Below are 25,759 nucleotides of genomic sequence, written 5' to 3'. Positions count from 1 at the left end.
CCACCTCCACCACCGAATGGAATCAAACACCATTATGAATCTCTTCGGAGGAATCGAGTCCCAACGTTTGACGGCAACCCTGACCCAGAACTTGGTCAAGGCTGGCTCAAGAATATTGAGACACAACTCAATTGCTTGAAGTGCCAAATTAACTAAAAGTGACTGTGGTGACACCATTCCTAGAAGACAAAGTGGCCAAATGGTGGGAGACAATCTCAGCAAATATGACAGAAGTCGGACCAATCACATGGAAAAGATTTCGAGAAGCATTCTTGAAACAATACTATCCAGCAGAGTTGAGATTAAAATTGTTGAGTGAATTTGAGAATTTTACTCAAACCCCAGATATGTCTGTTGTGGAGTACACTTCTAAATTCAACTCCCTTGGAACATATGCTCCTGCCATCATGGCAGATGATATCCTGAAGATGCATCGTTTCAAACGTGGTCTGAACAGCCGTATCCAATCAGCTCTGGTAGTTTACCAACCCACAGGTTTTGATGATTTAATGGGAGCAGCCATTAGAGATGAGACTGATATCAAGCGCCGAGAAGATGAAAATAAAAATAAACGACCTCTTACTAGACAATCTTTTCAAGGTAAACAACCAGTTAAAAGGTCAAACCAATCAAGTGAACCATTCAAGGGAACTCCTTCCAATTCAACTACGACATTCTCAAGCATAAAACCGTGTCCATTATGCAACTACCGACACATTGGAGAATGTCGAAGGAACACCGGTGCTTGCTTCAATTGTGGGAAGATGGGACACCGAATTTCTAATTGTCCTGAACCATTAAAGAAAATGACATGGCCAGACACTAATGCTACCCCCAACAAACCAAAGGAGAATAAGACCAATGCTCGTATGTTTGCCATAACTCAAGAAGAGGTAGATGATGCAAACGATGTCGTGGCAGGTACCATTATAATCAATAAAATTTCAGCTTATGTGTTGTTTGACTGTGGTGCCACTCATTCATTTATTTCGAAGAGATTCACTAAGAAGCTAGGGCTTATACCAGAGATACTTGTTGAACCTTTTAGAATTGCTACTCCCACCAGTTAAACAATTGAAACACATAAGATACATCGGAACTGCATAGTATATATCAATGAACACACATTCAACGCTGAATTGATTCAAGTTAACATGGTGGAGTTCGACGTTATTCTGGGAATGGATTGGTTATCCAAGAGTCATGCAATAGTAGATTGTCGGCGTAAGATTATCAAACTCCGAACTCCAAGCCAAAAAGAAATCACATATCATGGCAAGGCTAAGAAACGTAAATCCCTCCTTTCTGCATCTCAAACCTGGAAAGCCATGAAGTCTGGAGAAATAGTCTATCTAGCAATGGTAAATGAAGTAAACGAAGGAGTCGAGCTCAAGATAGAAGATATTCCAGTGGTACAAGAATTTTCGGATGTCTTTCCAGAAGAGTTACCTGGAATGGTCCCGGACCGTGAGATAAAATTCGAGATTAACTTGGTACCAGGTGCTACACCAATATCAAAGGCACCCTATCGAATGGCTCCAGCTGAACTCAATGAGCTAAAAGAACAACTCCAAGAGTTGTTAGACAAGAAACAAATCAGACCAAGTGTCTCTCCTTGGGGAGCTCCAGTCTTATTTGTAAAGAAAAAAGATGGAAGTATGAGATTGTGTATCGATTATAGAGAACTCAACAAGATCACAATCAAAAACAGATATCCTCTTCCAAGGATAGATGATCTTTTCGATCAACTCAAAGGAGCCACAATATTTTCCAAGCTTGATTTGAGGACATGATATCATCAACTGAAGGTCAAACCAGAAGACGTTCCAAAGACAGCTCTCAGAACAAGATATGGTCATTATGAGTTTACGGTAATGCCATTTGAATTGACAAATGCTCCAGCAGCTTTCATGGATCTCATGAACAGAGTATTCAAGCCATTTCTCGACAAATTTGTGGTGGTATTTATCGATGACATTCTCGTATATTCCCCAAGTGAAGAGGATCACAAAGAACATCTTCAACTGACTCTTCAGATGTTAAGAGAAAAAGAGTTATACGCGAAATTCAAGAAATGCGAATTCTGGCTAAAAAGTGTGACTTTCTTAAGCCATATCATTTCAAAAGAAGGAGTATCTGTGGACCCTAAAAAGGTGGAAGCAATCACTGGCTGGCCGAGACCTAAGACAGTAACTGAAATTCGAAGCTTTCTGGGATTGGCAGGTTACTATCGAAAATTTGTTGAAGGTTTCTCTTCAATAACTACGCCTCTTACAAAACTCACACAAAAGAATTCAAAATTTAACTACAGTGAGGAGTGTGAAAAGAGCTTCCAAATGCTCAAGGAAAAGCTTGCATCTACACCAGTACTGGTTCTATCCACTGAGGACAAAAGCTTTACCATTTACAGTGACGCATCAAAAGAGGGTTTAGGATGCGTACTCATGCAAGAAGGAAGAGTAATCGCATATGGATCAAGACAATTGAAGCCGTACGAGAAAAATTATCCTACTCACGACCTCGAACTAGCTGCGGTAGTTTTTGCCTTAAAAATTTGGAGGCATTATCTTTATGGCGCCAAATGCGAGATCTTCACATATCATCAAAGTCTCAAGTATTTGTTCACACAGAAAGAATTGAACATGAGGCAGAGAAGATTGATTGAATTGTTAAAAGATTATGATTTAACAATATGCTATCACCCGGGCAAGGCAAATAAGGTAGCTGATGCTTTAAGTAGGAAAAACATGGGTAAAGTGATCCTAGCTTCACTTTCTGCACAACCATGTCTTCAAGAAACAATCAAGTTAAGACAGAATCAAGATCCTACTTTGACAAAACTTAAATGACAAGTCAAAGAAAAGAAGTCACAATATCTTCATATAGACGAGAAGGGAGTTCTGTGGATGAAAGGACGATTGTGTGTACCAAACATAGAGAATCTTCGACAGGAAGAAATGTCTGAAGCACATAAATCAAAATTTTCGGTCCACCCCGGCAGTACAAAGATTTACAGAGATTTAAAGAAAAATTTTTGGTGGAGCGGAATGAAGAAGGATGTAGCAGAATAGGGCTGCAAACAAACCGAACATGTTCGCGAGTTTTTCGAGCCGGCTCGATAAATATTCGATTCGTATTCGAACTTATCGAATTTGAGCCGAACTCGAACACGTTCGAACTTTTCGAGCATTTCGAGCTTTCAAACCTTAATATCCGAGCAATAATTCGAATAGTTCACGAATATATTCGAATATTTCGAGCCGAACTCGAACTCGAACTTCATTTCGAGCCGAGCTTGAGCCCAAATATTTGAAATTATCGAACTTCGAATCGAGCTCGAACTCGAATATACCTATTTCGAGCCGAATTCGAGCCTGACTTTTTTACTATTATTCGGCTCGATTCGGTTCGTTTTCACCCCTATAGCAGAATACATCTCTAGATGCCAGGTCTGTCAACAAGTTAAAGCTGAACATCAACGGTCCTGGAGGACTTCTTCAACCCTTGGAAATTCCAGAATGGAAATGGGGACATATTTTCATGGATTTTGTGGTAGGTTTACCAAAGTCTAGGCAAAGTCATAATGGAATATGGGTAATCGTAGATAGACTCACCAAATCTGCACATTTTCTACCTGTCCGCATGAATTATAATCTGGAAAAATTGGCTACCATATACATTGACAATATTGTGCGATTACATGGAGTTCCGGCAAGCATTCTGTCTGATAGAGATCCAAGATTTGTATCTCGGTTCTGGAAAAGTTTTCAACAAGCTATGGGGACTAAGGTTACTCTCAGTACAGCTTATCACCCTCAAACTGATGGCCAAACAGAGAGAACAATACAAACCCTTGAAGATATGCTACGAGCATGTGCTTTAGAATTCAGTGGTAATTGGAGTGAATATCTACCTTTAATTGAGTTCGCTTACAATAACAGTTATCATAGTAGTATTGGAATGGCTACATACGAAGCTCTGTACGGTCGAAAATGTCGATCACCTCTATACTGGGATGAGGTAGGAGAGAAATCCATAACTGGACCTGAACTTGTCCAAGAAACCGTGGACAAAGTAACAATCATTAAAGAAAGACTCAAAATTGCTCAAGATCGACAGAAAAGTTGGGCTGATCTAAAGAGGAGACCAGTGGAGTTCACCGTTGGAGAAAAAGCTTACGTAAAAGTTTCTCCCATGAAGGAGTTGTTCGATTCAATAAAGCTGGGAAATTACATCCTCGATATATAGGACCTTTTGAAATTTTAGAAAGAATCGGAACATTGGCATACAGACTAGCTTTGCCACCAGATATGTCAAGAATTCATAATGTATTTCATGTTTCACAATTGAGGAAATACAACCCAGATCCAAGTCATGTTCTTGAAACTGGACCGCTCCTGATGGAAAGTAATCTGAATGAAAAACTAAGATATGACGAAGTTCCAATTCGAATTTTGGACACCAAAGAACAAGTATTAAGGCGACGCAACATTTCCTATGTTAAGATACAGTGGTCTAATCATACCGAAAGAGAAGCTACTTGGGAACTAAAAGAGAAGATGTTCGAGCAATATCCCTATCTGTTCGAGAATATAGAAAACTCAAGTTTCATAGACGAAACTTCCAACAAGGAGGGAGGAATGTAAGAATATGATTTATTATTTTATTAGTATTAATATTATATTTATTGGTTATTTTGGAGTTCAAAACATTGACAAACATGAGTTCAAAACATTGACAAACATGAGCTCAAAACATTGAAAAACAAGAATTCAAAACATTGAAAAAACAAGAGTTCAAAACATTGAAAAACAATTGTGCCCAAATCCTTGACTAAAATAATTAAAATATTTTAAAGCATGCATTAAATTATAAAAATTATTCTCCAATCTTACCTATAAATAGATGTATTGAGTTTGAGAGAAATCACACCAAAACCTCTTCATTTAGAGCAAGCTTGAAGTTTGAAACCATCAACCTTCCTTGAAGTGAAATTTAGGAGCAATAATTCTGTTCTACTTCTGAAAATTCGTCCCATCACTCCCGACCTCAGAATCCGATCTCACCGTTCATAATACACTTTCATATGTTTTAAACATCATATCCAAATTTCGGCCCCATCCAACGGTTCAATTTCTGGGAAACGTATCTGCAAAAATACTGCTCGGAATTCAAGCGAATTTAGCAATTTTACGGATTTTCGGACGTTAACTTCCAGCTTGTTTCTTCCATAATTTAGGAGCACCTTTCGGTAAGTGGGCTTATGTTTTAAAGTATTTAAGTATGTTTTCGAAAATTCGATCGACATGATATATTCCTTCGATTTGATATATGAATATTTCGTTTCGATAAATTGTTAAGCATGTTTAAATCAATTTCAAGTGGATGTTCTTTTCGTTTCAAAATTATGTTGTCTTCGTTTCATGTTATATTCTAGTATATGTTCTTAAACACCAATTTGGTGTATTCTAAAAATTATGTTTAAAAGCACTGTTATGATTCAAGTTAGAAATGGTAAAAAAAGAAAATTTTCCTAAAACATGATAAGATATGACAAGTTTATGGCCCTGATGCGGTGGGTAATAATAACCGATATATGGCCTCACCCCTTAGAGGAATTACATATAGGGGACTGATCAGTAACACCATGGATAATAAGATGAAATAACAGTGCAATACGAATAATATATGATATGTCTATATGCTTATGATAAGTTATGTTTGCTCATTGTTAATATCATGTCTTGATTATGTTATGAATAATTATTGTGACATGAAATTCATTTAATATTTACATAAATATATATAAGTTATGTCGTATCTATCATTTTGACTATTTATTGTTCCGACGTTTGTTGAGACACGGAAAATTTCGAATTGTTAAGATTTATATATATATCCTTGTGTTATTGTGATCGATCGGCCCCCACTTGCTGAGTATTTCACAAAATACTCACCCTTACACCTCTCACTCCCAGATAAGAATGAAAAACAAGTTGAAGAAGAAGAGCAAATGCATTTTTGGGGATGGTAACAAGGTTTCAGTTGATCAAGACAGACTTTGAAATTTGGCTATTTTTTATTTTTACGTTATTCGCTTCCGCACTCATTTGTTAAGTTGATTACGTTGTAAAGACAATGTATGTATTATGAAAAAGACTGGTTTGGTTGTACACTGTACTACGAGGCTTGTTGATTTACGATTGATTAATTGTAAAACAACGCCGGATGTCAATTCACCCCGGTATCGGGACGTGACAGAATCAACGACACTGAATCCGATTAAACATCAAGAAAACATAATTCTTTCTGGGCTTCTTAGCATTGAAAAGATTCGGCACAATAATGTATGTTGTGATAGAAATTTAATAAAATATCGAACTAAAGTCCATCTATTTATGCTGTTATGCATAAACATACCATGTAAAAATCGATATGCGAAAATATAAATAAGAACGAATTCCAACCTCTTACCATTCCATTGATATTGAATTTGAGACTGGAACTGATAAAATCCCACAAACACTGAAAACATGAATTTTCTATGCAATTTATGAGAGATGGTGTGTAGGTGAATAATGACATTGATTTTAGAGACCTTGTATATTTTTTGGAAACTAAATTTCGGTGTTTGACAAACGAAATGCTTAATCGAATGAACTGATCAAGGAACTGAACAAATATACTCAAACTGACAGTTGTCGTAACTGAAGATTAATGCGCAAGTTAACGAAGGCAACTGAACCAACTCAACTGAACATACGCAGACAACTCCAACTGATCAGTTGCTACTTTCAGCCGTGAGCTTATCGGCTATTATCTATCAGCTGATCCTTCAGCTGTACACATCAACGAAAAGGACGTTCAACTGACAATAGTACAAAAGCAGACTGCAAGAGATAGTGAGAACGCTGCAATATAGCTACAGTGTACGAATGTCAGAAGAATATTGACATGACAAACCAACGTATAAAAAGATTCAAATTTCATTTAATATTACCGTTGAAGAGAAGCCTATAAATAGCAGAGGGGAAGCAGTTGAAAAAGAATCGACCTACTATTTCATTAAGCTTGTTGTGACCCTGCTGAAATTAATTCTTACATTCGAAAATAAAAAGCCCACGCTTATCGCACATATTCATAGTAATCAAGGGTACTCTTTCGAGCTTTAAAGCACAACGTTATCATTGTAAAACTCGATCTTGTAAAAGATCAGTTGAGCTAAATTCAGTTGTATACTGTGAAGCATTTTGTAAACTAAGAGTTTCAATAATGGCAGTGTTAAGTCCAAACTGAAGTGGGTATGTACAAACTTTTGTATCGATCAAAGTTTTTTAGTGAATATCATATCCTTGTGATATAAGGAGTGACGTAGGAGTGTTTGAAATCTCCAAACATCCGTAAAATCTTGTGTTCTTATTTCAGTTTTTATTTTATCTATTAGTCAGTTTTATTCCGTACTTTATTGTTAATCGAGTGATAGTGACCGACATGATTCCAAGTATCAGTTTATCACTAAACTGAACTCAACTTTCAAAAAGATTCGAAAAGTTGAGAGTATTTATTCAAACCCCTTTTCCAAGCACTCTTTTAACCAAATATCCGATCCTATCAATATTGCTATTTATAGACGTTATCTAACCATGATAGAGAGACTCGAGATTTGGAAAATCTTGATGATATCTATCCTCGATGTAGTAAATAAAATATCAAGATATTATATCATCTTAGTCTAGATAATATTCTTGATTTAAATTTTTTTAAATACGAACCTTTTTCATATTTATCTTAATGAAATATGTTGGCCACAATTAAATTATTTTAAGGACTTAAATAAAATAATCTAGTATTCTCTCACTTGGTCTATATATTTAAAATAACTAAATATTAATAAATCAATCATCATCCGAAGTTAACAAATACATGAATAATGGAGATGAGTACTCTTATACTTAGTCTTATTTTCCATGTTTCACATTCCTCAATATAACTCAATGACTAAAACCAATTGTTTATTTCTAGGTCTAACATAATTAGTATTTTTCTTTAGATAAATGAATATGTATATAATTGAATATGATAAATATCGTAGCTGAATGAGTTTCATAAATCAAAATCAAATGTATATAACAATAAAACCTTTTAGGAACCAAGTTCATCATTAATTATAACATGATCCTTATACAAATGAATATTCATGTCTTTAGTTCAATATCATCAATTCAATGCTAACGTGTTCAATAGCCACTTTATTTTTCGTAACAAGTTTTCTAATGGCTAAAATACTTTTATGTCGATATACTTAATTCGACTGCCACTTTTGTCACAAATACTGCAACAGAATTGTCGTAATATAATCTTAATGTCTTATATATAAAACACATTAATTCTAAGCCCAAAATAAAACTCCTTGATATATGTCATACATAAAATAGTGATTCAAAATAAGATATGAATTCAAATTCTATAGTGGAAGTAAAAAAATCAATTCAAAATTGTTAGTTTGTCTATACATAAACATGTAATCTCTACTACCATGAAGATAACCAAAATATTTTGCAGCTTTCTAGCGGTCAAAACCTAGATTACTCTGATTAATTTTCTACAAATTATGCTCACATTAAACATTTGCTATACATATTTTTCTCAACAAAACTCAATTAAGAGATAACGTTATGAAATATTAAATACCACTAATAAGAAACTTATTTCAATAAATATAGCTTACTTAGTCTTTCATACTAGATATTCATCATCACTGAAGAAGAATCCTTAAAGTTATTTCATATAATCTTCTTGCTCTATATTGTCATTGAGTAATTTTGTTTTCATATCCTTCTTATGTAAATCTTAATTAAATGAACTATTATTGTCATGATCACAAGAAGACAATTTTTCTTGTATGCATGAAAATTGTTTTCATGTAGTCATTTCCTTCCTTTGAATGAATTCCTTAGTAATGAGTCTAACGTTGTATTGTTTATGTTGGGATGCAACCAAAGTCCCACATTGGAAGATCTAGAGAAAGATCATGGGTTAATAAAGATGGAATGATATCTCCATTGGTATGAGGCCTATATTGGGTGGTTCCAAAAGAAAAACCATGAGGGTTAAAACCCAAAGTGGACAATTTCATACCAGTGTGGAGATATCCGGATTCCATTGGTCCTAACAAGTGGTATCAAGCCATGGTTTAGATCGAGCCGTGTGGGTGGAATCCTCGATACCTAAACGAAGGAGGTGAGGGCTCCCGGTAAAAATCATTGATTAAACTCTCGAGGTGGTTAATGCTCCCAGTATTCATGTAAGGCGTGCGCTCAACACAGTGAAGTGGAGTAACCTCGATTGGAGGACGAATAAGGCTTGAGGGGAGGCTCGGACCATGAGAATAATGGTGGAAACTTCGTTTGAGGGGAGGATTGTTGGGATGCAACCAAAGTCTCACATTGGAAGATCTAGAGAAAGATCATGAGTTAATAAAGATGGAATGATATCTCCATTGGTATGAGGCCTTTTGGGTAGTTCCAAAAGCAAAACCATGAGGGTTAAAACCCAAAGTGGACAATATCATACTAGTGTGGAGATATCCGGATTCCGTTGCTCCTAACAGTTTAGTGTTGTCTAGAGACTTTCTTTGTGTTGAAGACTCATCTACAATAAATGACAACTGGATCATATTTTAGATTCCATTACATGGTTTTGAACTCATCCATCATTCACAGCATTATACCACACATTAGATTTCTCATTGCTTATGGATTTTGAAAACACATTAAGATCATTACATGATCAAGAATGAATAGTCAGATTATTTCAAATAATCAATATAATCATTCAAATAATCAATATAATCACTAGGAATTGATGATTTTGTTAACTCCACTAGATCTTCTGAATATTGCAAAATGCTTTCCAATGAAGTTCGATAGAAAATCTAACAGAATGCTCAGTATCTTGACGAACATTAAAGTCCACATGATCATTATGTGAAATTAGTTTGACTGGTCCCACAACACACATTTTAACTTGTGTGGGTTGATGGGCATCATAATAATCAATATTATGAAATTGATCACTTCCACTAATCAAATCATTCTAAAAAAATCTCGCATTTCTTGATTCCACAAGCCTTATGATCAGTGATGGACAATAAAATATATACCAAGTCTTACCTTAGACAAGCATACTCAAACATGTATATGTCTCAAACTCGGTTTTTAAAATTTTCATAATTCAAATGTTGTCTTATAGATAGCCTCAATCGAAATCCGATAACATATACACAACCATTCTAAGAGTTTCAGTTCACAACAACTTGGAGCCGCTAATCATGCTCTGCACCATGTTTATCCGAAGAGTATCCACTACAAAAAAAAAAAAAAAGCAAAAGTCAACAGTTAAAAACCGTTGTCATAGGTCAAATAAAACAGTTGTTAAAGCCCATGTGGTTAAATGGTGCACTCAAAGACAACGGTGAAAAATCATTATCGTAGACGTCAAAGACGAAGGTGAAAAATCGTTGTCGTAGGTCTGGTAAACCGTTGTTAAAGGCCATGTGGTTAAAGGGTACGCTCAAAGACAACGGTTTTTGTCTAAAGACGACGGTGAAAAACCGTTGTCGTAGCATTGAAAAATCGTTGTTAAACTAAATTTTGCGATGGTTTTTTTAAAAAAAAACATTCGCTAATAGCGACAGTTTTTCATTAAAAAAAACCTTCGTTAATAGCGACAGTTTTTCATATGATTTCCATCGCTAACTAGATACGGTTGCTCTTATAATTTTTTGTCGTTAATTAGCGACGGTTTTTACATAATTTCCGTCACTAATTAGTGACGGTTTTTCATATGATTTCCGTCGCTATTGTTTTTCGTAAAATAAATAAAAATTTTACTATTATAATTTAATAAATTAGCGACGGTTTAGCTAAAGCCGTTGCTATTAGCGACTATTTTCACTACAAAAAAATATTCTTACAGAAGCGATTTTTTTAAATTTTAAGATCGGTTTTGAACCGCTCCAGCACTTGTACCACCGGTTTCAAAATCGCTCCTCTTATTGATGACATTATATCTTATAGAAGCAGGTTTTTCAACCGGTGGTACAAGTTGAAGAACCGATTCTATTGTTTATTTTAGGTGCGGTTTGATAATGCTCGTACCCAGTACCCATTACGGTTTTTATGTGAAAATGTAGCTACAATTTGCGACGGTTTATAAGAAACCGTCGCCTCGCCTACAAGTTTAGCCACAGATTTATGATAAACTGTCGCTAATTAGCGACATATTAAAAAACCGTCGTCTACAAATTTAGCGACGGAAATAATAAACCGTCGCTAAAATTAGCGACACCTTGTTCATCCATTATGTCGCTAACTTAGCGACAGTTATATCATAATTTTCGTCGCTAATATTTTCGGTAAAATAAAAAAAAAAATTGATAAATCTAAAAAAACTTACAATATTACTATGATAACATAATTCCTGATCTAAACTAACACTTAAAAGTTTTCCAAAAATTAAAGGGAAAAAATTTACATTAAATCCAAATTAAAATCATGTAAAAAAAAATTATTATCGTGAAGTGGTAAACTTGTGTAAGAGAGAAAAATTTTAAGTGTGGTGAAATGGTGTAAAAAAATGGATCGGTATTATATGTATTTATAGAAAATTTGGCGACGGTTTATCTCTGACCATCGCTATTTATGGCGGATTTTTCAAAATTCAAATTATGCGATGGTTTATCTCTGACCGTCGCTATATTTAGCAACGGTATGGCTTAAACCGTCGCTAATCTTAGCGACAGGTTTAGTTAAACTGTCGCTAAGTGAATGCATGCGACGGTTTGGCTTCTCCCGTCGCTAAATATAGCACGGTTTAGTAACACCGTCGCTATATTTAGCGACCGTGGCTAAATGTAGCGACGGTTTGATAACACGGTCGCTAGATATAGCGACGGGTGTCATTAAAACCGTCGCATTGTTAACAAGGCGACGGTTAGCGACAGTTTTTGCAAAAACCGTCGCTAAATATGACAACTACTCCTAAATCATTTCATGAATGATCTTGATAGTTACATCAATAAGAGCAATGTAAAAAAACGGTTTTATAAATGTATTTGATAGGTGCAATTTTCAAATCAATCCTAAAAAGAGCTATAAGGGCAGTCCACAACACGGGTTTTGTGAAACCACTGTTAAAAATATTCAATCAGAGTAGTTTCCAGAATGGTTCTAATAGTTAAATCAATAGGAGCAATTTATAGCAGCGGTTGATACAAATCGGTACTAAAAATTGCGCTAATAAAGCAGTTATGCGACCACTCCTAAAAGTAAGGAAATAGAAACGGTTTAAGTAAAACCGATTTTGTTGTTCAGTTTGCACGAGCGGTTTTAGAAGTGCTCCTCAAAAATCGCTTCTTGAAACACCCTTTTTTTGTAGTGTTTTTAAATAACCGTCGCAAATATTAAATTAGCGACGGTTGTTTCGTCGCTAATTTAAAATTGCGACAGTTTTATTAAAATTGTCGCTAAATGAAGCGATGGGTATTTTTAAAACGTCACGAATTTAACAACGCGAAGGTTTTATGCACCGTCGCTAATTTAAATTTGCGACGGTTGTACGAAAACCGTCGCTGTATTTAGCGTCGGTTTTCGTTAAAACCATCGCAAATTTAAAATTAAAACCGTCGCTAAATATTAACCAAATTTTTTTAAAAAAAAATTAGAAACTATGACAAAGTTTTTTCAAAAACCGTTGTCGTTAATCAAATAAAACACTAAAAAAAGACAATGTTTTAAAAAACCGTTGTCGTAGTTAAAAAACAATCCGAAAGACGACGGTTTACACAAATCGTGTCTTTGACCCTTGAAAAAAATTTATATAGAGAACGGTTTTGAAAAACCATTGTTGTAGCCCAAAATAACACGCTCATAGACAACAGTTTTTAAAAATACGACAAAAACCGTTGTCGTAGTCTAAAAAAAACGCTCATAGACAACAGTTATTAAAACCGTTGTAGCAAAAAAAAATCTCTTAGACAAAAAAAACGCTCATAGACAACGGTTGTTAAAAACCGTTGTTGTAGCAAAAAAAAAAGCTTTTAGACAACGGTTTTTAAAAAACCATTGTTGTAGCCCAAAAAAAAGCTCATATACAACGGTTTTTAGACAACGGTTTTTAAAAACCGTTAATTTTGATGTGTCTGCGACAACGGTTTTTGTTAAAACCGTTGTTAAAAGAAAAAACACAACGGTTTTTATAAAACCGTTATCGTATGAGTGTTGTTGATCATATATTTTCTTGTAGAGTATCTACCATAGTACTTTTTATTCATATCTCATCTTAGGACAATGCTACTCTACTTCTACCTAATATGTTTTATCAAATATCAAACACTTCATACTTATTATGAAGAAAGTAGAAATATACATGCAGTGAGTAATCATAAATAAATATAATAAAATATTTATGGGCACACGAGTCTATATCCATATCACAGATATCCTGAAGCATGATCTCCAGTATGTTTGAATCTCTCTTAACATTTTTAAAGCACAATGGTCTACTCATCCTTAATAAAGTCCAAGCAAGCGTCAAATCCAATAAAAATTTGGATGTAATATTTTCTTGAACATGCCATAATAAATATAATTTTATAAATTAATACAAAAATATAATCAGACAAAATATCACTTCCAAAAATATCATATTTATTCAATAAACTAAATGACAAATCTAAGAACTAAGAAATATCTATTAAATACATCGATATCAGTCTTGAAACTGAAATCAAATTTCTATATAAATTTGGAATTACAAGTATTTTCAACAATAATGTAAAACCACAATATAAGTCTCGACAATCTCCATATGTGAGAATCATCTAGTTTACTAAATAGATTATCCATGAGTCACTTTCTACTGACTTCCTTGAGCTTGCAACCCTTGCACGATATTGATAACATGAACTATAGAATCAAAATCAATCCACTTAGGCGGCGGTCGGCCGACGGCAGGGGTTGGAAGTGGGCGGTCGGTGGAAGGAAGTGGTGGTGAGTTTGGATTTAGGAGAAGGGTAAAATTGGAAAAATTGGATGGATTAAGAGTGTGATAAATAATCTTAGGGGTTGAGGAGGTATTATTTTAACCTACCTAATATAACCTAATCATTCATAGGAGGGACTGACTTGGTTAAATAAAAAAACGTACCAAACGAGTGATTAGGTAGGTTAAAAAAAATAAACCCACCTAATCAAGGCAGCCAAACACTGGCTTAATGTTATGATTAATATGGATCATATTGGGTTATAACTAAAAATAGTTGAGTAATCATGTTCAAACATTATCTTTCTTCCATAACAATTCATCATCTTCTTAAACACATATGGTAAAAAACTCATTTATTGATCATTTAACCTCACATGTTTTTTAAAAAAAAAACTTAAATGAGACATAATGGCGAGTTAGAGTTTTCAAAATATCGTGAACTAGAAATATTTAAGACATCTCAACCTCAATAGCTTCAACCCGAGCCTGTATATCCCTAATGTACATGACATAATCACACAATCCACGAATACTGGTGAGCTTTATCAATGAAAACTATATAATTAATGTACTTGTGATTGAATGGACATTATCATACTATTTGATCGAACCCTTGATCCCAGTAAAAATCTTGCTCCTTGTGAAACAATTTGAGAAGAAATTATATATATATATCTCCAACTTTTCATAAAGATAATTAACCATATAAAAAGCTGGTTTCGGTAATGACATGTGATTAATCTTTCCTAATAGTATATATGGTGTTCATTAAATCACCCAAATGAAAAATAACATTCCCCTTTCGCACCTTATAATTATAATTTTGAATATTGGGTATTACCAAATTGATATCGAAGTAATTAATTGAACAAATGCTTGCAAGATAAATAAATAAAATAGATGCTAATGTTACTAGATGAAACATTAAATCATATGCCACATTTTACCCATGTAAATAATGATATGCAGAATAACTGATATAAATATTTCATGTTGACTATATTTTTAATTCAATTAAATTCCTAAATTAATTATATGTTTTTAATCCATGTAGGTAAACTAAAATAATTCAATATCATATCATAATTAATTTTAATTAACATAATAAAATTTCATGTGAGATAAATTTTATTGTTCAAACATAACTAATCACAATTTATATCTCTTCTGACCAAATGTGATCCTCATAATTTATGTATAGTTTAATTCAATCGAAGATATTGTGGCTACTCTTCAGTTATTTTAATTCATACAAATAATCAAGATATTAAATTTTTATGCATAAAATATTTATTTTATATAATTATTCATATCCAAATATTTCCAGATGATAAATGATGAATAATTTTATTTAATTATATATGTTACAACTAAATATTATTCAAAAATTGATGTATATTTTTAATTCAATTAAAGATGATGTCGTTATTTTTTAATAAATTAAAATTACATGAGTCACTAAAGACAATAATCACATTGTATGAATATAAAATATTTATATATTTCATTATTTATCATGATAAATATCATTCATGTGATTCTTAACCGGCCATTTAGGCCATGATTGGTATACTGGAATAAAATAAGATATGAATGAAATCAACTTTGAAATAGAATGATAAAAAAAAATTGAATGATATGTTTATTTCATTCACTACAAGAAAAATGGTTTTCCGCAGCACGTCATCAACGGCGTGCATTAAAAGCACGCTGCGAATACCACTTTCCGCGGCGTGCATCTAATGCACGCCGCAGAAATTCACTTTCCGCGGCGTGCATTAAATGCACGCCGCGAAAAGTGATTTTTCGTGGCGTGTATTAAATGCACGCCGCGGAAAGTGAATTTCTGTGGCGTGCATTTATGCGTGCTGTTAAAAAATCATATAGACGACAGCGTGCAGGTTTATGTGCGCTGTTAATAATAATAAAAAATTTTAAAAATCGTGTCTAAATAGTAACGGCGTACATTAAGCGCACGCCGTAATAATTAGCGACGGCGAATATTCAAATTATTTATATAAAAAATATGAAACATGAATAGAATGAATTATTTTTAATTGTCAAATATTTCTTAATTTAATTTCAAAATATTCAAAAATGTTTATTATTATTATTAAAAAATAACCAAATTATAAATAGTGATGCTCTATTAATTATTATAAAATTATCATTATCATGAAATTAATATAACTATTGATCTTAATTTTATTTTTATAATTAGTATTTATTTATTGAATAATTATCCTCAAATAAAATATTCTAATAATTATTATTTAACAATTATGTGAAGACCGTGCATTATGGAAGGCACCAGTCTTGGGGGAAATCCTCAGAACCCAAAAATCACTCTCCTATTGCAATTAAAGAAGCCAACAATCACTCCATTTGCAGCATGAGTCTCGGACGTGAACTTGAACCAAGAAAAGGGCCACATTCAGCTTGGAAGAGGAAAGCGTAATCACCCGTTGACTAAGCTATCAGCAGAAATCTTGGAGTGATGGGAGCTTGCCTTGGAGCTGATCATTCAAGCCTATAAATATAGGTGAACCGAAGGGATAATACATACTGAAAGAAAAAAAAAAAGAAAAAAGCTCCATCCCCGTACCTACAGAATTCGGTAATATAGTTGTTGGGAAAATAGCTTCCTCGAGTCAATTTCTTGGCCAAATTCGAAGTCTTGTATTAGTGTTTCGATGCCCAGTTGAGGTCTTTGTTAATACCCCAGCCGTAACTGAGTTCCTGCTCATTCGTTCGAGCCAAGTTGCTGCCCGAAGTTGGTCCAGAAATAGCCGAGGATTTTGATCAAACAAGCCATCCAAAATCTCGAGAATTCCGCAACGGTTCGAAACAAATTGCTGCCCACTTTCCAGACCAAGATTCGGTCCATTTCCAAAGGTGATAACAGCCTATCTCGATCAAGATTCAAGCCGGAATTCAGCCCCAAGTTCGAAGCTTTGCCGCAGCGGTTTGAATTCTTGATTTCCTCCACTTCCGAAGCCTTCCACAGCAAGTGTTTGTCCCTGGACCAGTAGCCATTATCTTCCCCACAAGCTCATCATTTCTCGGTCATATTAATTGGAGTGGAGCCAACCGAGAGTGAGACTAAGAGTTGTCCGAGTATCGTCCGATTTCTTACACCCTCTATCACGTTTTAAGCCAAACAAAATCTGTAAGTGGGTTTTCTCCTTTGTTTCCTTTTGTTTTATATTATTAAATAAAAATTGCACACTTATATTTATTTAAGTGTCACTTGATATTTATACCTTTTAAATAAATATGGTTCACTTATTTGATTATTTTAAAGTGGACTTTTGAATATATTAATTGTTATATAAAGGATTTGGCTCACCTATTTTCTCTTTAAGTGAGCATAATATAATTCGAAATAAATTAAATAGGACTTTGAAAATTCGATCGGCATAATTTATTCGTTTTCATTTGGTATAAAATCTCCCTAAATTATTCGTTGTTCGATATCCGCTATAATATTTGAAAGCATGTTGAATTATTTGAAATGCACTGTAATGATTTGATTTAGAAATGGTAAAGGAAATTCCGAACTTTGATATGCTTTGTTTAGGCCCTGATGCGGTGGGTTATAATAACCGTTCCTTTGGCCTCGCCCCTTAGAGGAGTAACATATAGGGGACTGATCAGTAAAAACCATAGAAAATGAGATGATTTTCAGTGCTACATTCGTATTTTGCTATTATTTGATTCAACATGCTTAGTATTGAAAATTCGATAATTTGTTCGTATGTATATCCTCGATATTTGTTATGCCCGATCGGCCCCATTTACTGAGTATTTTCCCAAAATACTCACCCCTTACATTCCCCACCCAGATAAGAACGAGGAACAAATCGAGGGTGAAGAGCAAGATTACTTTTGGGGATGGTAATGAAGAAAACTCCATTTGAGACCAGTCGAATTTATTCTGTCTTTAATTTTTATCATCATGTATTCCGCTTCCGCATTTTATTTCTATCGCATTGTAAAGACGATCATTGGTTATGAAAAAGACTGGTTATTTTGATTTACTACGAGGCTTGTTGTTTTGCAATTATGTGATTGTGAGACAACGCCGATGTCGAATATCCCCGGTCTCGGGGCGTGACAAATTATTTTATTATATTATATATTTTTATATTATTATTACATGATCATTAAGTTATTATTTTAATTATTAATATTATCATAATTATTTTATATATATAAATGATAGTAATTTGTTTGATAATATTATTATTTTGAAATTTTAGTTTTATAATTATAATCGTAATAAAATATTATTACTATTATTAATTAGTTAAGCTAAATAAGACAAACCTTCTATAATGATAGAATGCACAATTTGATCTACCTTAAAGAGTTGAAATTTGGCAAATACTGACGATAATATGTTTACTATTTTAATCCAGATAATATTTATGTTTTATTTTTTTTTTAAATTAATGAGATATCTATGACCACAATTAAATTATTTTTTCGACTAAAATAAAATAATCTAAAATGGTGATCATGAATGTATCGGATTTGAATCGGACCTTTAAAAATTTATTGTACTCCCCGACCCATTCACATAGATCCGAGTCCAACCCGATCAAGACGTGTCTGAAAAATGGTGCTTTGCTTTCTTGGACCAAAACTAAAGAGACTCACATATCATATCATCATGCCTACAAATTGACGTTGGATTAGCAGAAGTAAATTCTTCGGACTCTTGAAAATTATTTTGTATTGCTAAGAGTATTATTTTTTATTATGAATATCGATAGGATTGACCCGTATCACAGATAAAGATTTATGAGTTCGTAGACCTAGTCAAATAATAATCATTCAGTTAGTTAGTTAGTCGACAAAAATAAAGAGACTACGATTGTTATAATTATTAATTTATTAAGGAACCTTGGATTATCCTCTTTTTAGTTATGGGAAGAATTTATTAAATTTTATTTTTAAAAATGCTATTACATACCCATATATAAATTGTGTGCTCCGACTCCCGATCACAAATATGTAAGAAGGAATGCAATATATGAGGCCACGGAGGAAATCTTGATATTATATCAAGACATGATTTCATTCAAAAATTGTTCAAGAAAATCAATAGTCGAGGAAGAAGACAGGAATCAATGTAAATCATCCGATGTAGTTCTTGATAATTACTTTCTTGTTCAAATAAATTCAGGAATAATCGTTATATATGAGCAATCTCATTTCTTTGCTTCGTCCCGTTGGAAGAGATTTTGTTTTAATAATCGTTGCCGGAAGTATTCATCGTAGTAATGGTATTTCTTCAATGCATTTCTGTAAAGAAAAGAGCTACATTGATTATACAATCTCTGTACATTATATTAAACTAACATGGAACAGAAACAATAGACACCCGATCGAAGAAGAAAATGGGACTAATTTTCTCAAGAATGTACTTTCCATATACCCTTTGACGGAGAAGAGGAATGTGTGATCTTAACCGTTTGTCGGCTCTGCTGCCTGAGCTTGGTGCTCGTGCATTGCTGCGTGCTGCTATCTCCTTTGATCACATCAACTTTCACAATGTGATGATCTGATGTCCCTTTCGAAGATAAGACTGAGTATGATCCTGGAACAAACTTGTAGGGTGCGTTTGATGAAGATAGTATGTAATCTACTCGAGTCCCGTATTTGCATGTTCCTTGTACACCTGCACAAATCATGCATAGATTTAACTCAAAACAACAGTTCGAAAACTTTTTGGTGTCTGAAGGGGTGTGAAATAGGTTGATCATACTCTGTCCTTTGGCGATCATGACAACAGACTCGCATTCGCCAGCGAAATCCTTAGCATCTGTGTATTGTTGGCTCTTCAAGTACTTCATCACCTCCACTTTAGGCGTTGGTTTTCTCATTTCTTCAAAGTACTGCAACATATATGAAGGGAGTTTATGTAAAAATTAAGATAGATATCACAAACTTTCTTGATAGGAAAGTTGTCAACCTTTACAATATCTGTCCATCTTTCTTGAGAGTAATCTGTTTCGTCTAGAGAATTTAGTCCTCCAGCTAAAATATGGGGAACCTCAGTGGATTCAATTATCGCGTTGATTTGTTTCATCCTCCAGTTCTCGTCCAAATGGTCCAGATGAGTGCAGAAGAAGTTGATTTCTCCAGCTTGAGGTACATCAATGGTGGCTTTCAGTACATTTCTGTATGCAATTCCACAACCCCATTTCATAGCATGTTTTGAACTAAAAAGGGTACATATTTTTCTCTGTAAACAGAATCGAAAGCTGGAAGAAAACACATATCACCATTTTACAGGCTAAATTACATGCTTTGCATTATTAATTTCATCAAGAAAACCAAGACTCGGTTCATTCAGTAAATTTCTTGCAGAAAATATTGATGATGTAATATGTTTGAACAAGGAAGGAAAAAATCAAGAATAGGATTGAATTGTTTATCAAGGACCTGAAATCAGTGTCATCAAAGACCTTCTGAACCCTCCACCTTTTAATCGGCCATTTTGAGAGAATAGCATTTCCATATTCAGGGGCCCAACTCTCAGCAAAAACATATTCCATCCCCAAAGCATCGGCCAAATCGGATAAAGGCTTCATATTCTTCTCCTCTTCTGCCTTCACATCTTGCAAAGCCAACACATCTGCATTCAACTCTTTCAACACTTCAAAAATCGCCCTTCTGCTCCTATATTCCGTCCCATTTATTCTGCTCGAATGCATGCTGTTTGATCTTATTGATGGAGCATTTCCTTTGTGAATCCCGCTAACTGTACTGCTGCTGCAGCCTCCCGATGAACCTTCCAGCTGTTCACTATCGGCGTAGTAGCTCAACTGTCCGCTTTTCGTCAAAGAAATCTCGTTATCGGGCAAATTTATGGAGACCCTCAATCTTGATTTCGCAAATTTTTGCTGCTTGGAGAGATTATCGGTAGAGTTGCTATTATTGTTCATGGTGCTGCTGGGATGCAGTGGGGATTGTTTCAGTATGCTTTTTGGACGATTGTTCATTAATTTCCCCTCTCTTGAATTGTGATCAAACCCGAGATTTCTCTTCACGATTTCTTGACTTTCGTACCCATTAACGTGCGATGAATCCTCTGTTCTCGGGACCGCCGGTGCCATAGAGAAGAGGGCAGCATTAAATGTCGCAACTCTAAACGACGACCTATCGGATTTTCCGCCACCCGATTCATTACTCGGGTGAATCACGGCAGAAGCAACACTGTTCGATGCATCTGTATGATTCCTCGAGCCTGACTTTCCAAGCCTTTTCACTATGATTTTAGGCTTGGAGCGGCGGCGGCGAGCCGGCCATCCCAATCCAGAACAGAGGCGCTTCAGTTTCCCGTTGAACGTGTCCATCATCGTTTCAAGATTTCTTGAAAATGAATACCAGAGGTTCAGTTATGGAGTCAACGCCATCTGTAGCATGAAAAATGGATGATTTATCGGAGGAAACGAGTGTGCACTGAGTGAAGATGTAGTCAAATTCTTGAAGTTGAAAATTGTATGATGAAAATGTGCTGGTGCCATTTGGCAGGTCAATATAAATTATATTAAATTTTAAGAAACTTATAGAATAAATAAATATTCGTGATTCAAAATTATTTTTGGACAGAGGAGATATTAAGGTAAAGTCCAACTGCTCCGAGGAGGAAAACATGGTGTAGATCAAAAGTGGAGTGTGTGTATCTGTTTGGACAGTATTGAATGTCCATTTTAGCTTTAATAAAAATAATCTTCTTTTATAATAATAAGAGGCACTTGCAAATTTCTTTTTTGTAAGTGACAGACAACATTTCATAACTATTTTTATAAATACAGATTAATCCAACCCTGACAGAAGGGTGGAACCTTTCTGTCAAATCCTACTTCCCTGATATAATTGGTATGTCGTCAAAGAAGCTATTATAAGGGGTTAAAAGTATCTATATTGTATATTCTGTCTACTCGACGATTCTCGTTGTTTTATTAAGAATGATAAGATACCGTTAAACTAAGAAGCTCTTAGATCGAGTTTAAACTCATATTGATTTGGATAATCCTCCTCCTTTGAACTAACTATTTTACCTTATTAGTGTGTGTAATTGTATTCAATTTGTTTTCCCAATATCATTAAATAAGGATGTATTAGAAAATCCGTATATATAATTTGTTTTTCCTAAAAATTCTTTTACTCTCTGTAAAATAAAATAAAAAAAACCCCCAAATGGATTATATATAATTACATAAAGAATTGAGTATAAAGCTTTACTATATCACAAAAACTTTTGTGAGTCTCACGAATTAATTTTGTAAGACGGATCTCATATTTGGGTCGCTCATGTGAAATATTATTTTTATGCCAAAAGTACTACATATTATTGTAAATATGAACAAAATTGAACCGAAAGATCCGTAAAACCATCTCACGAGAAAACTACTATTACTGTATATATAAATAGATAGAGCGACTCGTCCCGTAAGCTAAGGAAATTTAAAGTATCTAGTACTATATATTTGCGTATCATCATTTATTTATTTGTCCTTAATGGTTGCGTAAGAGGCCAGCAAATTACTAAAGAAGCAATTGTAGGTTATAATTTCAAAGTAAATTTTTTAATTGTAGATTAAGCTATACTTAGTTAATTATGAATTATAAATTCATGCATGCAATTAGTTGACTAAGCCCACAGTAAGTACCATGCACAGGTCAACCTCAATTACCATAAATTAAACCAGATAGTTCCCACGTCAATTGGTTTTATATTTATAATGGTGAAAGGAACATAAATTATTGATTGAGATTTGAGATTTGATTCGTACGAGCTTAATGTTATTAATATATTCATAATATTTGTTGGATTTTCCATCTACTGTTGATTTTCTCCATTTTAGGATACAATGCATTAGAATTATATATACTAGTGAATCAGGATATACACGATGTGTATCGCGTACGTCAAAGAAAAATTAGAGAACATAATAATGTTTTAAAATTATAAAATAAAATTTATTAATTTTTTAAATTGAAATGATAAGAAAAAACTAAAAGTAAATAAAAATATGATATATAATATATATATATATAATTAGATGATCAGAAAGTGATTTGGGAATTATTAAAAACTTCACAACCATACCTTATAATTGGTTGCATCAAACTGTTCACGTTATTACATGATCTGGTTAGTTGCGTGAGCCGTAAACTATGTTTTATGGAGTCATTATATCTCAATGATAAGACTGATATCTGGTAGAGACAGAGGTGGATGTACACGCAATAAAGTCCGGGTGATCCAATTTTTTTAAAAAAAGTATATGTAAATTTTGTATAATTTTGAAATAATAAGATATTAGTCCATGTAAATCAATTTAAAATATTAAAATATTTTAGAGTTAACAGAGTCATATTTCTGACTCCGCCACTGGATAGAGACAATACTGATTCTAATGAATTATATAAAATTCTAGTTCGGACAGAGCCATATTTCTGACTTCGCACTGGATAGAGACAGTACTGATTCTAATGAATGATATAAGGTGATATGAGATTTTATTGTTTTAACAAAAAAAAATGTGTATATCAAAAAATAGAAATGCAATAAATTGTCTTTTAATGCTTGTCTGGTTATATGGCACAGCAAATGGCTACTTTGGGTACGTGCTATACAGTTGTCGTCCCATAAAAAGATACCAAGAAATCAACTTTGCGAGTCTGAAAGGAAATTAATGGCCCATCTCATTAATTCCTTCAAAAACTATATTATATCTTTTCTTAGTCAATAATATTAGTAAAAATTAATTATTAATTTAAAATATAATTTTGTTATATTAATGTGGACATGGAATTAGGAGGATGCATGAAAAGAAATAACAGGGAAATCAAGATTTATTTATTTAACTAATTTGCTGTCTAAGATATATTAAGTATAGAAATTATTTAAGATATATAAAAGTACAGCTCACATTTTGTTGCTTGTGGAGTTGTGGATTCCTAGCTCACCTTCCATTGGAATATAGTTTCTTTCATAATAAAAATATATATAATTTTGTTTTTAGAAAAATATGTTTTGGCTATCATATTATAAAATAATATGATATATCTTTGGTTTTATTTTTTAGAGAAAATACTTTTTTTATGTTAAACATCAAATTAGGTAAGATTTTGCATTCAAATATGGAATAGTGAGTGTGAATACATATGTTGATTAGATCTCTTGTGAAACGGTCTCACGAATCTTTATCCGTGAGATGGATGAATCATATCGATATTCACAATAAAAGTATATTTTTCATGAATGACTCAAATAAGAGATATGTCTCACAAAAGACGACCCGTGAGACCGTCTCACACAAGTTTTTGCTATATATATTAGATTAAAACATAATATAATGTTGTTGAAAGGTGCTGAAAAATCGAATTAAACGTGATGAATATGTTTGTTTTATTTAAGAAATTAGACCCCAAAAAAACACACATTTAATATTTCGTTTTTTCCTATTTATAATTACAAAAATTTTAGAACTAAATTTATGGCGATGGGGTAGATGTGATGTAGCAATCATGTGCCAACTCTTTTTACCTGCATTCACTGAGATTCTGAGTTATGACAATGCACATAAATAAATAAATCGTACTAACACCAGAGATAACAATAAATCGTATTTTGGTAGGATTTGATATCTTGTCTCCTCATCTATACTTATCATATTCATTTTTATCTTCATTTTCATAAAAAAAAAATTCAATTTCATTTATTTTCTCGTATTCAAAAAATATATATTCATATTTTACTCAAATATTATATTATCACCTATAATTATATTTTATCAAATTTGAATTATTTCAATAATAAATTGTTGAGAACAATAATAAAATATATATATTAAAATTAGTAAATTAAATATTATAGAAAAAATAATAAAATATTAGAAACAATTTCTGGTCGGGTATGTCACGCCCCGAGCTCGAGCCCGTGGCTGTATGACTGCACAATGGATCCCTATAACAACTAATTCGTCTTCGTTTTACGAAAATGATTAACCCAAGTTGCTATAGAAGTCAATTGTAAGTCATTATAAACTCATTTTAAATCTTTCATTTTTAAGATGTGGGACAATGTTATCACAGGGTATGAGCATGATTCTTTAAAACATGCCAGTACCTAATTACTCATTTATTTATTCGAGTAAAAATCTCCTCTATACCATCCTCCATTCAGGTCTGTTATTGGATTCTCTGTCGGGTTCGGAAGAAATTTTCATCCCTACTATTGGGGTGTATAGTATCATGAGGTTAATCATACCCTCTCACTAGACCTCGACAGGACTATGGTTGATTAACCGGGTCAACGAGTTTGATCGGGAACCATGACCATAACCGACCAAAGTCGGTCTGATTAAGATTTTGGGGTTTAAAACTCGTCGACACCCACCGAACCCAATGGGGAGGTCATGATGACGTGAATGTTGTGCAACAGTCGACCCTCCGAGTACTTAAATTTTATTTTTATAGAAATGGTCCGTTCAAGTCTTAGTGGTAAGAGCAAAGGGAAAGAGCATCATGCTCGAGTTTAAGGATCGTGATTTTCTTTCTATCAATGTTGACGGCTTTAATCTTGATTTTTCTGATGAGGAACAACAAAAACAAGATGCAGTCCAAAAAACACATCATCATCGTCTAAGTCAAGAAAGAATGAGCAATTTGATTGGCGCCTATAACTCGA

At 33.6% G+C, this 25,759-nt stretch overlaps 3 protein-coding genes across 4 annotated transcripts; 2 read left to right on the top strand and 1 right to left on the bottom strand.

The window, feature by feature from the left end:
* Window positions 1-224: 224 nt before the first annotated feature.
* On the top strand, window positions 225-1,070 carry LOC140808564 (uncharacterized). Its single transcript, XM_073165645.1, has one exon. It carries the CDS (start codon window positions 225-227, stop codon window positions 1,068-1,070), a length of 846 nt encoding a protein of 281 aa, XP_073021746.1.
* An 84-nt stretch (window positions 1,071-1,154) lies between these two features.
* LOC140808548 (uncharacterized) lies at window positions 1,155-4,646 on the top strand. The gene is made up of 5 exons (XM_073165644.1): window positions 1,155-1,628; window positions 1,809-2,459; window positions 3,427-3,752; window positions 3,942-4,205; window positions 4,292-4,646. The coding sequence occupies exons 1-5, from the start codon at window positions 1,155-1,157 to the stop codon at window positions 4,644-4,646; spliced, it is 2,070 nt and encodes a 689-aa protein (XP_073021745.1).
* A 14,494-nt stretch (window positions 4,647-19,140) lies between these two features.
* LOC140832071 (uncharacterized) lies at window positions 19,141-21,592 on the bottom strand. 2 transcript variants are annotated; one of them, XM_073195880.1, is made up of 5 exons: window positions 20,500-21,592; window positions 20,027-20,234; window positions 19,820-19,949; window positions 19,490-19,732; window positions 19,141-19,356 (listed from the first exon to the last, which is right to left on the bottom strand). In XM_073195880.1, the coding sequence occupies exons 1-5, from the start codon at window positions 21,414-21,416 to the stop codon at window positions 19,346-19,348; spliced, it is 1,509 nt and encodes a 502-aa protein (XP_073051981.1). In that variant the 5' UTR covers window positions 21,417-21,592; the 3' UTR covers window positions 19,141-19,345. The 2 variants fall into 2 exon arrangements, with proteins under 2 accessions (XP_073051981.1, XP_073051975.1); XM_073195874.1 differs by lacking the exon at window positions 19,141-19,356 and having other exon boundaries at window positions 19,364-19,732.
* Window positions 21,593-25,759: the final 4,167 nt, after the last annotated feature.

The sequence above is a fragment of the Primulina eburnea genome, chromosome 1, assembly GCF_022965805.1.
Source record: "Primulina eburnea isolate SZY01 chromosome 1, ASM2296580v1, whole genome shotgun sequence".
Lineage (NCBI taxonomy): Eukaryota > Viridiplantae > Streptophyta > Magnoliopsida > Lamiales > Gesneriaceae > Primulina > Primulina eburnea.
Note: the sequence above shows the minus strand (reverse complement) of the source record. Positions and strands in the feature narration are given on the sequence as shown.

Coding starts and splice junctions, on each gene's coding strand:
- LOC140808564 (XM_073165645.1), top strand. CDS start 225: ATGACAGAAGTCGGACCAATCACATGGAAAAGATTTCGAGAAGCATTC.
- LOC140808548 (XM_073165644.1), top strand. CDS start 1,155: ATGGTGGAGTTCGACGTTATTCTGGGAATGGATTGGTTATCCAAGAGT. Junction 2,460..3,426: donor TACTCATGCAAGAAGGAAGA/GTAATCGCATAT, acceptor TCACCCCTATAG/CAGAATACATCTCTAGATGC. Junction 4,206..4,291: donor GTTTCTCCCATGAAGGAGTT/GTTCGATTCAAT, acceptor ATTGGCATACAG/ACTAGCTTTGCCACCAGATA.
- LOC140832071 (XM_073195874.1), bottom strand. CDS start 21,416: ATGATGGACACGTTCAACGGGAAACTGAAGCGCCTCTGTTCTGGATTG. Junction 20,235..20,499: donor TTTGATGACACTGATTTCAG/GTCCTTGATAAA, acceptor AATTGCATACAG/AAATGTACTGAAAGCCACCA. Junction 19,733..19,819: donor CATGATCGCCAAAGGACAGA/GTATGATCAACC, acceptor TGATTTGTGCAG/GTGTACAAGGAACATGCAAA.